Source organism: Cricetulus griseus, unplaced genomic scaffold, assembly GCF_003668045.3.
Source record: "Cricetulus griseus strain 17A/GY unplaced genomic scaffold, alternate assembly CriGri-PICRH-1.0 unplaced_scaffold_239, whole genome shotgun sequence".
NCBI classification, from domain to species: domain Eukaryota; kingdom Metazoa; phylum Chordata; class Mammalia; order Rodentia; family Cricetidae; genus Cricetulus; species Cricetulus griseus.
This window is the reverse complement of record NW_023276963.1, coordinates 21509-36136: the sequence shown is the minus strand read 5'-3', so window position 1 is coordinate 36136 and position 14628 is coordinate 21509. Positions and strand designations below refer to the sequence as shown.

General features: G+C 48.5%; 2 protein-coding genes across 3 annotated transcripts in view; one reads left to right on the top strand and one right to left on the bottom strand.

The window, feature by feature from the left end:
• The first annotated feature begins 910 nt into the window (after nt 1-910).
• Gtpbp2 (GTP binding protein 2) lies at nt 911-8594 on the top strand. 2 transcript variants are annotated; one of them, XM_027389225.2, is made up of 12 exons: nt 911-1131; nt 2999-3025; nt 3525-3709; nt 4035-4143; nt 4309-4506; nt 4770-4944; nt 5096-5315; nt 5619-5754; nt 5886-5944; nt 6481-6652; nt 6979-7143; nt 7364-8594. In XM_027389225.2, the coding sequence occupies exons 1-12, from the start codon at nt 946-948 to the stop codon at nt 7538-7540; spliced, it is 1809 nt and encodes a 602-aa protein (XP_027245026.1). In that variant the 5' UTR covers nt 911-945; the 3' UTR covers nt 7541-8594. The 2 variants fall into 2 exon arrangements, with proteins under 2 accessions (XP_027245026.1, XP_027245028.1); XM_027389227.2 differs by lacking the exon at nt 911-1131 and adding an exon at nt 2327-2892.
• Nucleotides 8595-10284: 1690 nt separating this feature from the next.
• Polh (DNA polymerase eta) overlaps nt 10285-14628 on the bottom strand; it is a gene marked incomplete at its 5' end in the record, with an annotated part of 25116 nt that continues 20772 nt past the window's right edge. Inside the window, 2 exon segments of the mRNA XM_035453785.1 lie at nt 10285-11934; nt 13656-13825. Of these exon segments, the coding sequence (XP_035309676.1) occupies nt 11088-11934; nt 13656-13825 (1017 nt within the window).

Here is a 14628-nt window from a genome sequence, read left to right as displayed (position 1 = left end):
TCAACAATTCCCCGGGGCCCTGCATAAGTTTCTATTCCGGGCCACTTTCCCCGCCCCCGGGCGGTTGACGTGTCTGTAACCCCAGCTCCGCCCCAAGAAGTAGCCAGGCCCCTCCTCCGAACCAGTTTTAAACCAAATTCAGTTTTCCTGGATTGGTTCAACATCAAAATAATAGGGGAGGAGAGACATTACTGTAGGTTGGTTTATGGGTTCTGGACACGTGTCTGGCCGCCGCAGTGCCCGGGGCTGTTAAAACCAGCCCCCGGACTGTGCCAGCCAAGTAATAAAGCAGTGACTACGGTACAAGGGTGGCATAATCGTCGTCACAATAACAGCTCTAATTACGCTATAACTACCATCTGCCTCCGCCCTGGCTTTTGCCCTGACTCACTCGACAGCACGCCACCCGTCGGGGAAGAAACTGAGGCAGAGGTGGAGCTAGCAAGCTGTCAGGTCCAGCTGCCCTGAATTTTAACTTGTCTGGGATCTACGCTGAGCGGTCAAACCCAGTTCGATTCATGATCCCTTGGCCTCCGGTGACTGTCCTCAATATCAGGCCGCGGGGCTTTCCTACTGCCCCTAGAAAAGGAGCGGCGGGCAGCGCAGGGAATGGGATGCGGACTACAACTCCCTTAGGCTTTTGCGCGCAAGGAGCGCTTGCAACACCCGCCCCCGAAACCACCTGCGGCCCTCGCGTCGTGATGCTTCCTGGGAATTGTAGTTCGGATTCACGTTCTTTAATACTAATTCTCTGCCCTGCGGACTCGGTATCCCTTGATGCCCTGCGGCTTTTTCTGACGCGATCAGGAGGCCAGGGGAGGCAGGGGCGTGGCCTGAGCTGGGCCACACCCCGCTCTCCTCCGGCTGGCCCGACGCGGCTGTAGCAGTAGGGGCGGCGGTAGTGGCGGGGGGGAGGGGTCGGGCGGGGGCTGGTGGCAGCGGCGGATGGACTCGCGGGTATCGGAGCTGTTCGGCGGCTGCTGCCGGCCCGGAGGAGGCCCGGCCATGGGCGGAAACCTCAAAGCTCGGGGGGCCGGAGGTAGCAGCAGTTGCGGGGGCCCAAAGGGGAAGAAGAAGAACGGAAGGAACAGAGGAGGTAAAGCCAACAACCCTCCGTATCTGCCCCCAGAGGTGAGCATCTGAAAAGTGGTGGGGTCGTAGGAACTACCCCTTCCGGTCCCTGAGACTCCAGGGCGGCGGGACAGAGACAATTAATCCCCCTTTCCGGTGTCAAGACCCCAGGGAGGAAGGACTGGGGAAGGGAACCCCACCTCCTGTCTCAGGACCCCTTAGAAAAGAGGGGTATCAAGACTAGACGATCCTCTTCGGTGTCAGGACATCGGGAAAGCACTGCTCCTTTCACTAACATAACCTTTGAAGTGAGTGGGGACGGGGCTCCTACCCTCTTAGGAAGAGCAGAGGGTGTCTGATCCTCTACCTATGCCTGGAGTGGGGAAGGAACCAGTGTACTGGGATCACAAGGCAGGCAGAGCAGCCACCGCTGTTCTAAACTTGGCCCACGGGGAGAAGGGGAGTAGCCGGGACAAGAGCAATGTGTTCTCTCCCTACCCCTCGGTGTTGACACACACAAAACTAGAGAACAGCTTGACATAGCCAGCCCTCTGCCTTTCCCTTGTCCTGTTGGGGCGAGGAGACAGAGAAGAGCACCCCCGCACCCCTCATATACCGGCTTCACGAGTCCTCAAGACATATACTACTTTCCTTTTTAGAGAGGAGAATCCAGTGTATCAGTGTTGGTGCACACCTTCGATCCCAGCACTCAGGAAGCAGAGGCAGAGACAGGAGGATCTCTCTGAGATCCATGCCAGCCTGGTCTCCAGAGCAAGTTCCAGGACAGCCAGGGCTACACAGGGAAACCTTGTTTCAAAAACAAAACAAAGATAAGAGAAGCCAAGGTGGGGAGGGCTTCAATCGGTGGTTATCAGACTTTAAGTATATACCAGAGTTATCCAGATTGCTGTTCTGTTCATCGAATTTCTGATTCACTAGTGAGAGATGTGCCTGAGAATTTGGCGTTTCTTACAAGCTAACGCTGGTTCCAGAACCATACTTTGAGAACCATTGGCTTAGATGATCTGAATACCATCTTTAAAGTCAACTATCCTAATTGCTCATCTTCAGCAGAATAGTATAAAGATTTCTTTGTTGATGGGGTTGAGATTATGGATAAAGACTCTTCTAAGGACTTTAAAGATGGCATGCTGACAGAAAGGGAAATAGAAAACTAAAATGGCCAGAGAGGAGGAATGCAGAAATGAGCAGATCTCAGAACTTTTTGTTATGAGAGGGTAGTGGGTAGGGGTAGAGGGGTGGAGGATAGAGTGAGGCAGGTGTGTGTAGCACACAGCCCAAAGAGTGGCTGCTGTGACAAGAGGCTATGATATGGGTTCAGTTTCTCCTCAGCTGAAGCGTGAACAGGGGTAACAACCATAGTAAGTTCAGTTTATGGAGTCTGTCCCTTTAATGAATTTCTTGTTTCTTTTGTTTGTGTAAGGACCAGCTCCTCTCTTACCTGGGCCTGCTATCTCAGTGAGTTTGTAGTGACCAGTGCTGAGCTCACACTTTGGCTCTGGTCCAGAGTCACTTGTAGCCTCTTACACTTGATGGCATCAGCCGAGAGGGATGGGCAAGAAGGAAGTGGTGTCTACCAGATCCATATCAAAGAAACATAACAACCTGAACACAGAAAGAAAGTAAAACCAAAACCAAAAAACCTAGCCTGAGTAGCAGTGTTAGACTGTGGAGGGCGGGGAAGAGGTGATCTTGCATCTAGAAAGAACCTGCTGAGGATCAGGGATCCTGTCCTTGGATAAATGAGTGGTTTGCTGTATCCTTACCGGCCACATTGGAGCTTGGCAGATTCGAGCATAGGTGCCACTGTGGCTTGCTTCCTGCCTTATATGCCCGGGGTCATTGGGAATTGAAATAGGGGTTGGGTCTGAACTAGGTTTGCTAACTGCTTCCTGTTTCTTTTCAGGCTGAAGATGGAAACATCGAATATAAAGTGAGTCTCAGGTTGGGGAGGAGGAGAATGCTGTAGTTGCCCTTGTCAGTGTGGTCAGTGTGAGGTGATTTTTTTGATATCCCTCCAACTTCATGCTGCAACTTCCTACTGCATGGTATCATGCTGAGCTCTCTGAACCCCACTGTGTCAGGGAGAGAATTACTGCTAGTGTGGTCAGGGTAAGGGTTTTTTGTTTTTTTAAGATTTTTAATTTGTGGGTGCACGTGTGTGTAGGTATGTGCTTCTGAGTACAGCTATCTTAGAGGCCACAATAGGGTGTCAGATTTCCCTAGAGCTGTCATTTCAGGCATTTGTCAGCCACCTGACCTGAGTATTCTTAACCACTGAAACCACTGAACCAACTCTCCATCCCTAGGATGGGCAAGGGTTTTAAGTGGGAAAGAAAGATGCTGGTTATTGTTGCAGGACAGGAAGAGACCACATTTAGGGTTTGGGAGGCCCTGGTTTCTTCTTTTCATGATACCACATCTGTCCTAAGCTCAAGTTGGTGAATCCGTCCCAGTACCGCTTTGAGCACCTGGTGACCCAAATGAAGTGGCGGCTCCAGGAGGGGCGCGGTGAGGCTGTCTACCAGATTGGGGTAGAGGACAATGGGCTGCTGGTGGGGCTGGCTGAGGAGGAGATGCGGGCTTCTCTCAAGACCCTGCACCGGATGGCAGAGAAGTATGCTACCCCCCCCCCCCACCCCTGCCAACTTAAGGGAGAACCCGTGCATACCCAGCCAGCCAGGTCCAGAGGGGCTGGGGCTGGGGCTGGGGCTGGGCAGGTTCCTCCTATAGCAGTCTCCTGACAGAGGGTCAAAGTGGGTGTTTTCTCATTGCCTTGCTGTGCCTAGGCTCCCTGCTCCTTTCAATTTAAGATGCTCGTTTCAAAGAGGTGTTGGGGCATAGATTGCAAGACAGTGAGGTGTCAGGAGCTTTATGGTCTAGAGCCAGGCTGGAATGGGTGATACGTGTGAAATATGGCAGCTGTGACTTTTCTGTGACAGGGTTGGGGCAGACATAACTGTTCTGCGGGAGCGAGAAGTGGATTATGACAGTGACCTGCCCCGTAAGATCACTGAGGTGCTGGTACGAAAGGTTCCTGACAACCAGCAGGTGAGCACGTGGAAGTCCTATGTTGTCCCTCCCAGTGAAGGCTCTGTGGTGTTAGGCATCCACTGGCCTAGGATCCAGAGTATGCTCTCCAGGGAGCAGCAGCATCTTTATCCTTCACTGTGAGGTGAAGGACTGGAGAACTCACCTCTGCCGATTTCCTCACAGTTCCTAGATCTCCGTGTGGCAGTCCTGGGAAATGTGGACTCAGGGAAGTCAACCTTGCTTGGAGTCCTGACCCAAGGAGAGCTGGACAACGGGCGGGGCCGGGCCCGGCTCAACCTTTTCCGCCACCTGCATGAGATTCAGTCTGGCCGAACCTCCAGCATCAGCTTTGAGATCCTGGGCTTTAACAGCAAGGGAGAGGTGCATGGGATCAGCGGGACCCAGTGGGGCCAGACTCTGAGGATGGGCTGGTAGAGGTGAAGGACAGAGGCTGGGGGCAGGGTGCGGAGACCTTTTGGAGAAGTCCGAGGGCACTGTGAACGGCTCTCTCCCTCATAAAAACCAAGTGAGAATCCACGGAGTGAAATAGAAAATGGGCTACTTAGGGACTAGACTAGGTCCTGGTGACTCCTGAAGGGTTGGGGAGGCTCACAGGGACACTGAGAGCCCTGGCCCTGGGCTAGGTGGTGAATTACAGTGACTCACGGACTGCAGAAGAGATCTGCGAAAGCAGCTCCAAGATGATCACCTTCATTGACCTGGCGGGCCACCATAAATACCTGCACACCACCATCTTCGGCCTCACCTCCTACTGCCCTGACTGTGCCCTGCTCCTCGTCAGTGCCAACACTGGAATCGGTACGAGACACTTGAGCAGAGGGCAGGGCAGAGGGAGGAGCTGACTCTCTTCTGCCCTGAGCCCCCTCAGAGCTGGGAGCAACACCAACTCTTCCTTTTCCTTCTTCCCACCTTCCTCTCTCCTGCCACCTGCCTCCTTTCTGTGAGGTAGCTGGCACCACACGGGAACATCTGGGGCTGGCCTTGGCCCTGAAAGTGCCCTTCTTCATCGTGGTCAGTAAAGTGGACCTGTGCGCTAAGACCACAGTGGAGAGGACAGTGCGCCAGCTGGAGCGGGTCCTCAAGCAGCCTGGCTGCCACAAGGTCCCCATGCTGGTCACCTCTGAGGATGATGCTGTCACTGCTGCCCAGCAGTTTGCCCAGTCACCCAAGTGAGCCTGCCTCTCACCCTAAAGCCTTGATGGATAGGGAAGGCTGCCACAGGTCCAGGAGCATGGTGCCCCACCTCTAGGGCCAGATTTATTGGAGTTCATGTCTTCGGCTTTTTCAGCTTGGATTGTGGGAGGGAGCTAACCTGGAGCTTTGTTAATGCCTGGGACCTTGAAGACATTAACTGTCCATAGTCCCTGGCTTGCTCACAATCAGAAAGGGACTCTCTGCTCACCTTTTTATGGGTGGGCCTCTGGCTACTGCTTTTTAAGACTATTCTCATCCATGCATTTGCCTCTCCACAGCGTCACCCCTATATTCACACTGTCCAGTGTGTCTGGAGAGAGTCTGGACCTTCTCAAAGTCTTCCTGAATATCCTGCCTCCACTCACCAACAGCAAAGAGCAGGAAGAACTCATGCAGCAGTTGACAGAATTCCAGGTAGTTGGTCCAACAAATAGAAGGTGGGGGCGGGGAAGGGCAGGCCCAGTTCTGACAGAGCCTGAACATTACAAAGGTTGAGCCTACAAGCCCTGGCAGCAGGACATTGACAGGGTTTTCTTTGGCTGTAGGTGGATGAAATCTACACAGTCCCAGAGGTGGGAACGGTGGTTGGAGGAACACTATCCAGGTGACTGCCTTGTTGCTACTCAGCCTGCTCAGCCCTCATCTGTGTACCCTGTACTTGAAGACCTCTTGCCTGAAGGAAGCCCTGGGTGGAGCTCATGAATGGGGCATACTTGTTTGCAGACTAGCTTTCACCCGCAGGAAGCTTAGTATCCTTGGCTTATGAGGGAGAAATGGCATTCTGCTTTAGGGGACTCTCCAGGCCCCTAGAGCCTATGGTCATGGGCTCTAGGAAGAAGTGGTGCATTCATTCATTTACATCCCAAAGCAGGGAATGGAGGAAGAGACTCTTAATGAGGCAGAGCATGAACCCTAAGGGTGTAACTTGTTCTTTAGCGAGCCACAGGTGTGCCTCTGCCAACTGTTACTGCTGGGCCTTCAGAATCTGACTGCTAAGCCAGACAAGGCAGTCTGCTTCTTCCAAGCTGGAAGTTAGGGTTCTTTTGCCCTAATTCAAGGGCAAGGATATTCTGAGTGACCCTGGGAGAGAAGTCAGAGGGACCTACGCTGACACTGTGCTACCTGTTGTCTGGGCTACAGTGGGATCTGCCGTGAGGGGGACCAGCTGGTGGTTGGCCCGACAGATGATGGCTGCTTCCTGGAGCTGAGAGTATGCAGCATCCAGCGCAATCGCTCTGCCTGTCGTGTGCTGCGAGCTGGTCAGGCTGCTACACTAGCCCTGGGAGACTTTGACCGTTCACTGCTTCGCAAGGTGAGGTGGACTGGTGGGTTGGAGAGGGAATGCAAGTGTCTGGAAGACTGGCTACTGAATGAGAAGCATCTGGAGAAACCCAAGGAAACATGGTCTCTATCTAACTCAGGAGTGTAGACTTGGTTATATAGACTATTAGAAGGGCTTAAGATCTTAAAACACAGGTTGCTAAATATAAATGACTATGATACCATGGTCTTCTGAGGCCTTTCCTTGGAGGTTTATAGCAGAAAAGGGGGGTTCAGGAGTTCTAAAGGGTGTAGAGTAGCTGGAAAGTGTCTAATACCAGGTCTGCCCTTCTTGGGTCTGGGGCTGTGCCTCTCCAGGGCATGGTGATGGTGAGCCCCGAGATGAATCCCACCATCTGCTCGGTGTTCGAGGCAGAGATAGTTCTACTGTTCCATGCCACCACCTTCCGGCGGGGATTCCAGGTGACAGTACATGTGGGCAATGTACGTCAAACGGCAGTGGTAGAAAAGATCCATGCAAAGGTGAGAGGGACCCAGCCATGCCTCCATTTCTGCAGGGAAAGTCTGTATTCTGCCTCCATACAGGAGGGAGCCCTAACTCATACTTGGCTGAGAGTTGCCTGATCCCATAAAGGGAGCAGAGCCCATACAGGGTGGGTAGCAGCCCACCTGGGGATCTCAAGGGTGATAGAGAATGGGATGATAGCCACTGGCCAGGGCCATGACCACTTTTCTCCTGAAGGACAAGCTGCGGACAGGGGAGAAGGCAGTGGTACGTTTCCGTTTCCTGAAACACCCAGAATACCTGAAGGTGGGCGCCAAACTGCTGTTCCGGGAGGGCGTTACCAAAGGCATCGGCCATGTCACGGATGTGCAAGCCATCACAGCAGGAGAAGCCCAGGCCAGCATGGGCTTCTGAGTCCTCAAAACAGCTCTACCGCTGTCCCTACAATACATAAGGTGACTTCCAGCCATGCTGCCAACCGTTGGCGGCTCTGTGTGTTAATAGGCTAGGCAGAGTGGCTACTGCCACTTGCTTCCTGCCACCTTTCTGAGAGACATCAAGCTTGGTGTGACCAGGGAGGGGCAGTCCGGAAGGGAGAAGACAATTCAGGGCTGTTCTCAGCATCTGTGTGCCCGCTGGTTGGCTCATTAACCCTGGCTGCATGGTCTTGTCTACTGGAGGGAATGGTGCATAGGCATCTTGGACCACTGTCAGGATCGGGCATGACTCACCAGTGTGATCTCTGCACTTCAGGAATTGTCGTAACTGGGGTGGCCCTTGAAAGCACTTCTTTTTTTATACCTCCTCTCAAGGCCACTAAGTTGCCCTTCTCTACCTGACTGTGGATAAAAGATAATGCTCCTGGCCATCTGGTGGACCCAGGGACTGAAGAAATGACACAGAGACCATGAAAGACTGTGTCCCTACCCTGTGTTGAGTCCTGATGCATCTTCCTGGCTTTATTTTGTTGCCCTTCACTCAAGGGCGGTTTCCCCAGATCCTCCTTGGCCCCACTTGGTGCTATTTGTGGTGCTGGCTCAGGCGTGGGGCTGCCAAGCTAAGACTTGGCACACCAAAGGCCAGCTGCATGTCAGTTTATTTTCCTCTGCAAGTCATCTGTTGATTTTCATGCTAGATCAAATAGTATGTTTTTCGTTCCCAACCTGGTAGCTGCAGGACCTGACCCACAGTTGTGCGTCCTGGCACCCTCATCCCCATTCTTGCTCCCACATAAATTTTTTCTTGTTTTTGTAATTTGTAGTGATCACCCCTTCCCTCTGTTGCCGGGAACCAGGAGAAAAGGGAAAGATGTCATTCTAGGCATGGACTCCCTCCTTTTCCTTTGTTAGCATCCTGGGTTCCCATGAACTCAGGGATTTGTTGGTTGAAGATTCTCTGCACATGTATATATATGTATATATATTTAAATACACATATATATTGTACAGAATAAAAATGTTTTATTGGACACTCTGTGCTTATGTTTTAAGACACGGGTTCATCCTCCACAGCTAGACTCTTCTCTAGGGTTAGAGACAAGTGACTCTGAATTGGGAAAGAAGTCATCCCTTATCTCAGTGGCCACCCTTTTCCTCTCCCCATAGGATCAGCATTTTGTGTGTTCTGACTTGTTTTGCTCCATTCTTCAAGCAAGCAGAGTATAAAGTGGAAAGGCCTTTTCAGCTCACATTTTCAGCTCCATTGTCCTTAAGTTGTCTGCCTGTCAGTGGTCCTTTAAGAGTACCAGTTCTATAGGGATGAAGACTTAAAAAGAGGAATGGCAATGCCAATGCCGTCCTCACACTTCACTTAGAGCCTAGATTCTTGGAGCATTGAAGGCCATGTAAGCTGTTTAGCTTACATGGCCCTCAGTCTGTCCTATTTCTGTGTTCACACTATCAGAGATTTTGGAATCCATGCTGACCATTGAGCTCTAGTCCCAGTCTTTCTAACTACGCCATATTAAGTAGGGTCTAAGGCCATATTAAGTAGGGTCTAAGGCTAAAGTCTACTGCTAAAGTAGGAACTCTCTTTTGAATACTAATCCTGGCAAAGCAAATGATACATGTGGTCCAAAGCCTTATGCAGCATTCTGTCTCCAGAGTTTTCTTTTTTTGCGTTAAGTCCCTAGCCCAGGCTGACCCCAAACTATGTAACTGAGGGTGACCCTGAACCTTTTTGATCCTTCTTCTTCTCAAATGGCTGGGGTTATAGGCATGGTTTTTAAAAAATACCATTGGTCGCTGGCCATGGTGGCACACACCTTTAATTCCCGCACTCAGGAGGCAGAAGCAGGCAGATCTCTGTGAGTGTGAGGACAGCCTGGGCTACACAGAGAAACCCCATCCATAAAAACAAACCAAAAAGTACCATTGGCTTACCCATACTAGTGAAAGCCTGTGGGTAAGACTTCTCCCTGTATTAGAAGCTCAGAACAGTGACAAAAGCAAGGGCGTCTTGCAGCACAGTGGTACTTTGCCAGCACTGATGAAGGCATGCCTGTCTGCTCTCCTATGTGCAGTAGGGCAGGGCTGCCCAGGAAAACAAGGTAATACTGCTGCCTTTGCCTTTTATTGGTCTACCAGCCACCCTCCACCTGACCTCCAACTTATCTCTAGAAATTCAAGTGATACCTAAGTTTCTGCTACAGTGCTTTTCTCTGAGAACAGTGTCTTATTAAATTACCCAAGCTGGCCCAGAACTTAACTCCAGATCCTCATGCCTCCACCTTCAGAATTCTAGGATTAAAAAGCCATGGAGGCAAGTACTCTACCAGTGGGTTACATCCCAATCCCCTACCTCTTTCATGTAGCTCAGGTTACCTCAGACTTGTTATCTAGCTAGGGATGATTTTAATTCCAGACTGACTTTTCTTTCCTTACCCTCTATAAAGTGTTGGGATTACAAGTATGCACAAAAAAACCTGGCCACACATTCCTTTTCCTACCACTCCTCCTTGCTAGCCTTTCAGTACCAAAAGAAGTGACATTTGCATAGGCATATTGCTGTACACCTATGATCCCAGACACACAAAACTGAAGCAGGAGAATCACAGTTGTGAGGACAGGCTAGCTTAGCCTACCCACCTCAATGTTAAAATCACCAGTAGGCCACTTTGTTATCAGAACATTTAGGGTAATAAAAGTATGCAAGACAGGTCCTCAAATACATTTTTATTGTCCTAGTTTGGGTAACCAGATGTATGGTTTTCTACTACATACATTGAACCAATATGAAGAACATACGACCTGCAAGCCTTTAAGAAGCTACTAATCCAGCTAGGGAAAAGCCACAGCAACTTCAAAGGAAAGGGTCATTTCCTGCTAACCTTTCCCCTTGAAGTAACACACACAGGTCCAATTTATAAATAAGTAAAATGAAACTGATTTGTATTTATGTATTGGAAGAGAGATGTGTATGCTGTCTTCCTACTCATTTAACCTACTACCTGGATTCATATAGAACTCAAGGTCATAAGATTTAATCCCAACACCTGGGTGACTCAGGAAGACTGCATGTCTCATCTACCCATGTTTTTTTTTTTCCTCCAGTACTGAGAATTGAACACAGGGCCTTGCATGTGCTATCCTAGGCCAGTATTCTACCAACTATATCCCCAACCCCATTTTTCTCCTTTCTGTTCCAATTTTAAGTAAGGACTTTGGGGTTTTTTTTTTGGGGGGGGCGCTGTATCTCTTGAGTTACATCCCTAAATATATGATCTTCAATTTTATAGATAACAGAGTGAGATACGGAGTTTGCCAAGGTTCCTTTCACCTTTTATGACAGTGTCTCCCTGAAGAATAAAAACATTTTGATCAGCAACAGCTTTAGAATCCCATGGAAGAGAGAAATTTAACCTAATTTTGTATTAAAAATTTCATAGATTTCTCTTGAGAAATCAACATGATTTTATCTCTCAAGTTACTAGTAAAGCTCTCCTGCAAGCCTGAGGGCAGCATTAATGTGTCAACGGCTTAAAAAATGATTCCAGTGTCTGCATGCCATGAATCCTAAGGCGTTTATTACTGGAAGCCAAAGGACTCTTGGGATTTCTTTTGCCTTGAGGAGACATGGCAGGAACAGCTTGGGGTTTTGAAGTACAAGGCTGCAAAAAAGACTTCTGCAACTCCAATGCAAAATGATAGTCTGTGTGTTCTGGCATGTCCCATACTGGGACTAAGGAGTCACACTTCTCACAGAGCACTTGGTCCTCAGTTGCCCTTTGGGCCACCACCTCAGAGTTGTAAATTGAAGACTCAAGCATGTCTGGACTGTTCCCAGCCATGTCCATTTCTGTAGAAATCCCTCCAGAGGGTACTGACTCCAAAACGCTTTCATAAGGCGGGCCACCATCTGCACACTCAGTTGGAAAACAGCTTGCTGTCACTCCAGAATCCTTCTGTGGAAGGGAAGCAGCTGAAGAATTACTAAGCTGTGTCTGCTGTGACAGCAGCCTCTTCTGCTTAAAGAAGGGCTCAATTCCTGTGGTCCGGCTGGTTTGGAATGGTAGCGAGGGCTTGGGTGGTGACTTGTCTGTGAACGTGTTGAGAGGTACAAGGGAAGTCTCTTTCAGTCTCTGCTTTTCAGCAGCTTTTTGAAAAAAAGACTCCAGAGAGGTGGCTGCCTTTTTAGAGGTGGGCAAAGCTGCACCAGTTCCCTGGGTCTTAGTTTCAGAGCCAGCAGTTGGCACCTTTGGCTGACAACTTGAGTCATTACTCAAGAAGACGGTGATGTCTGTGCAAGATGAAGGGGCAGAGGCAGAGAATTTGGTAGCACAAAGGAAGAGCATTGTGAGGGGAGGGGACCTGTGTACAAAGTAATGGAACAAGGAAGTTACCAAGTCATTGTTTTAAGAGCCCAGATTCAATTAATAAATGACAAGTTCTAATTCTACCACAAAAGAAAATTTTTTTTCCTTTTTTTTTGGTTTCTGTGTAACTACCCTGGCTGGGAACTCATACATCTGCCTGTCTCTGCCTCCTGGGTGCTGGAATTAAAGTTGTGCACAACCACACCCAGCTCAGAGCTACACAAGTTTTATTCAAGGCAACAACATGAGAAGAGTAAGCAAATCAGAGCTCAGAGTCATCCCCAGCTGTATAAAAAACCTCGCCAGCCGGTTGGCTCAGTGGGTAAAGGCACTTTGCTACCAAGATGGATGGCCTGAGATTGGTTTGTAGGACTAACGCAGAGATTTCACAGGTAGTACCATGAATTATGCCACACATACACACAAAAAAAGTGGGAAAAAATTCCAATCCTGGGCTGGAGAAATGGCTCAGAGGTTAAGAGCACTGACTGCTCTTCCAAAGGTCCTGAGTTCAATTCCCAGCAACCACATGGTGGCTCACAACCATCTGTTATGAGATCTGTGCCCTCTTCTGGTGTGCAGATATACATGGAAGCAGAATTTTGTATACATAATAAATAAAATCTTTAAAAAAAATTCCAATCCTAATTCATAACTCTAGAATTTTTCAAGATGAAATTCTCTGTCAAGCTTTTGGTTTCCAATCTCTGTCTCAGCCTGTTCTATAGAGTGAGTTCCAGGAAAACCACAGCGGTTATACCCTGTCTTGAAAAATTAAACCAAAACGGAAAAAAAAAGGGAAATATTTCAAGAAATTTGTTGTAAAGTACCTCATATTTTCATAAAGTTCTTTATTATGAAGAATCTGAAGGTGTAGTTCAGTAGCAGAGCATTGATTAGCATGTTCAAGGACCTAGGTTTAATTCTTAGTATCTAAACTATTGCCAGGCAGGGGTGGCCCACACTTTTAATTCCAGCACTTGGGAAGCAGAGGGCAGCATACCTCAAGTCCCAGGACAGTTAGGGCTATACAGAGAAATCTTTGTCTTGAAAAACCAAAAAAAAAAAAAAAAAAAAAAAAAAATTACGTCTAGTTGCCTAAATATATTTTCATATGAACTGAGTTTCAAAATATAAAACATGCCTTTATATACAGATTAGCTCTTCAGTCAACTAAAGAGCAAATGCTACCCCCCACCCCCACCCCGACAAGTTTCTCTGTATAACAGCCCCAGCCCTGGCTGTCCTGGCACTCACTCTGTAGACCAGGCTGGCCTCAAACTCTCCGCCTGCCTCTGCCTCCCGAGTACTGGGATTAAGAAGTGTGCCACCACCGCCCAGCTTGAACTTGCTCTTTTTTTTTTTTTTTTAGATTTTATTTATGTATACAACATTCTGCTTCCATGTATATCTGCACACCAGAAGAGGGCACCAGATCTCATTATAGATGGTTGTGAGGCACCATGTGGTTGCTGGGAATTGAACTCAGGACCTCTGGAAGAGCAGCCGGGGCTCTTAACCTCTGAGCCATCTCTCCAGCCCAAACTTGCTCATTTTTATCACCTTCCTTAGACCTTGATCACTCCTTCTAAGAGGTGTTGCTAGTCTGAGTCACAAAGAAACTACCCCAAATGAAAACTCAGACGCTCACCCATTCTACAGCTAAACCACAAAATAGCTTTTTAAAAAGAAGATAAACTAAAATAGGAGCCTCACCACTCAGTTTGGATTCCAGAAGTATTACAATTCCTGATGGCAGCAAATGCATCCTGGCTCATCTTATGAGCATCATATTGAGTGAGGGCACAGCAACGGCGCAGACTGCTAAGACGTTTGTCTCCTTGTACACGAATACTGACAGCCAACTGAGTGGCCACCCTGTCATTCTGTGGGTGAGAAAGGATTGAGACCAGAAATAGTTACTAAGAGCATCTGTAGGGTAACAGAATGACTGGGAAATTCAATTTAAAAGCCAACAATAGGGCGGAGCATAGTGTTGTACTTCTTTAATCCTAGCATTGGGGAGGCAGAGGTAGATGGATCTCTTCGAGTTCAAAGTCAACCTAGTCTACATAGCAAGTTCCAGGTAAGCTAGTACTTACTGCATAGTAAGACCTTTAATTTCTTACTTTTTCTTTTTTTGGTTTTTGGAGACAGGGTTTCTCTGTATAGCTTTGGAGCCTATCCTGGAACTCGCTCTGGAGACCAGGCTGGTCTCGAACTCACAGAGATCCACCTGCCTCTGCCTCCCGAGTGCTGGGATTAAAGGCGTGGGCCAACAACGCCCAGCCATAAGACCTTTTCTTTAAGAAAAAAAAATTAGCAAAAAAAAATGAGGCTATTCCAGTACCTATTTATATAAAATACAAATGCATACTAAACATCTACTAGGTCTAGTACCATAAGGGATACAAAAAAATTCAGAGCCTAGACTATAGTAAAATTTCTGATAAAAATCTGACTACAGGATTACACACACACACATACACACAAAAAAAAGCTTGTACTATTTCTAGACATAAGCATATATGAGGGGCTGGAGAAATGACTTAGTGCTTAAGAGCACTGGCTTTTCTTCCAGAGAGCCTGGGTTAAATTCCCAGCACTCACATGGCAGCTTACAAGTATCTGAACTCCAGTTCCAGGGGATCTGAACCCCTTGTACCAATGTACATAAAATATGATTAAA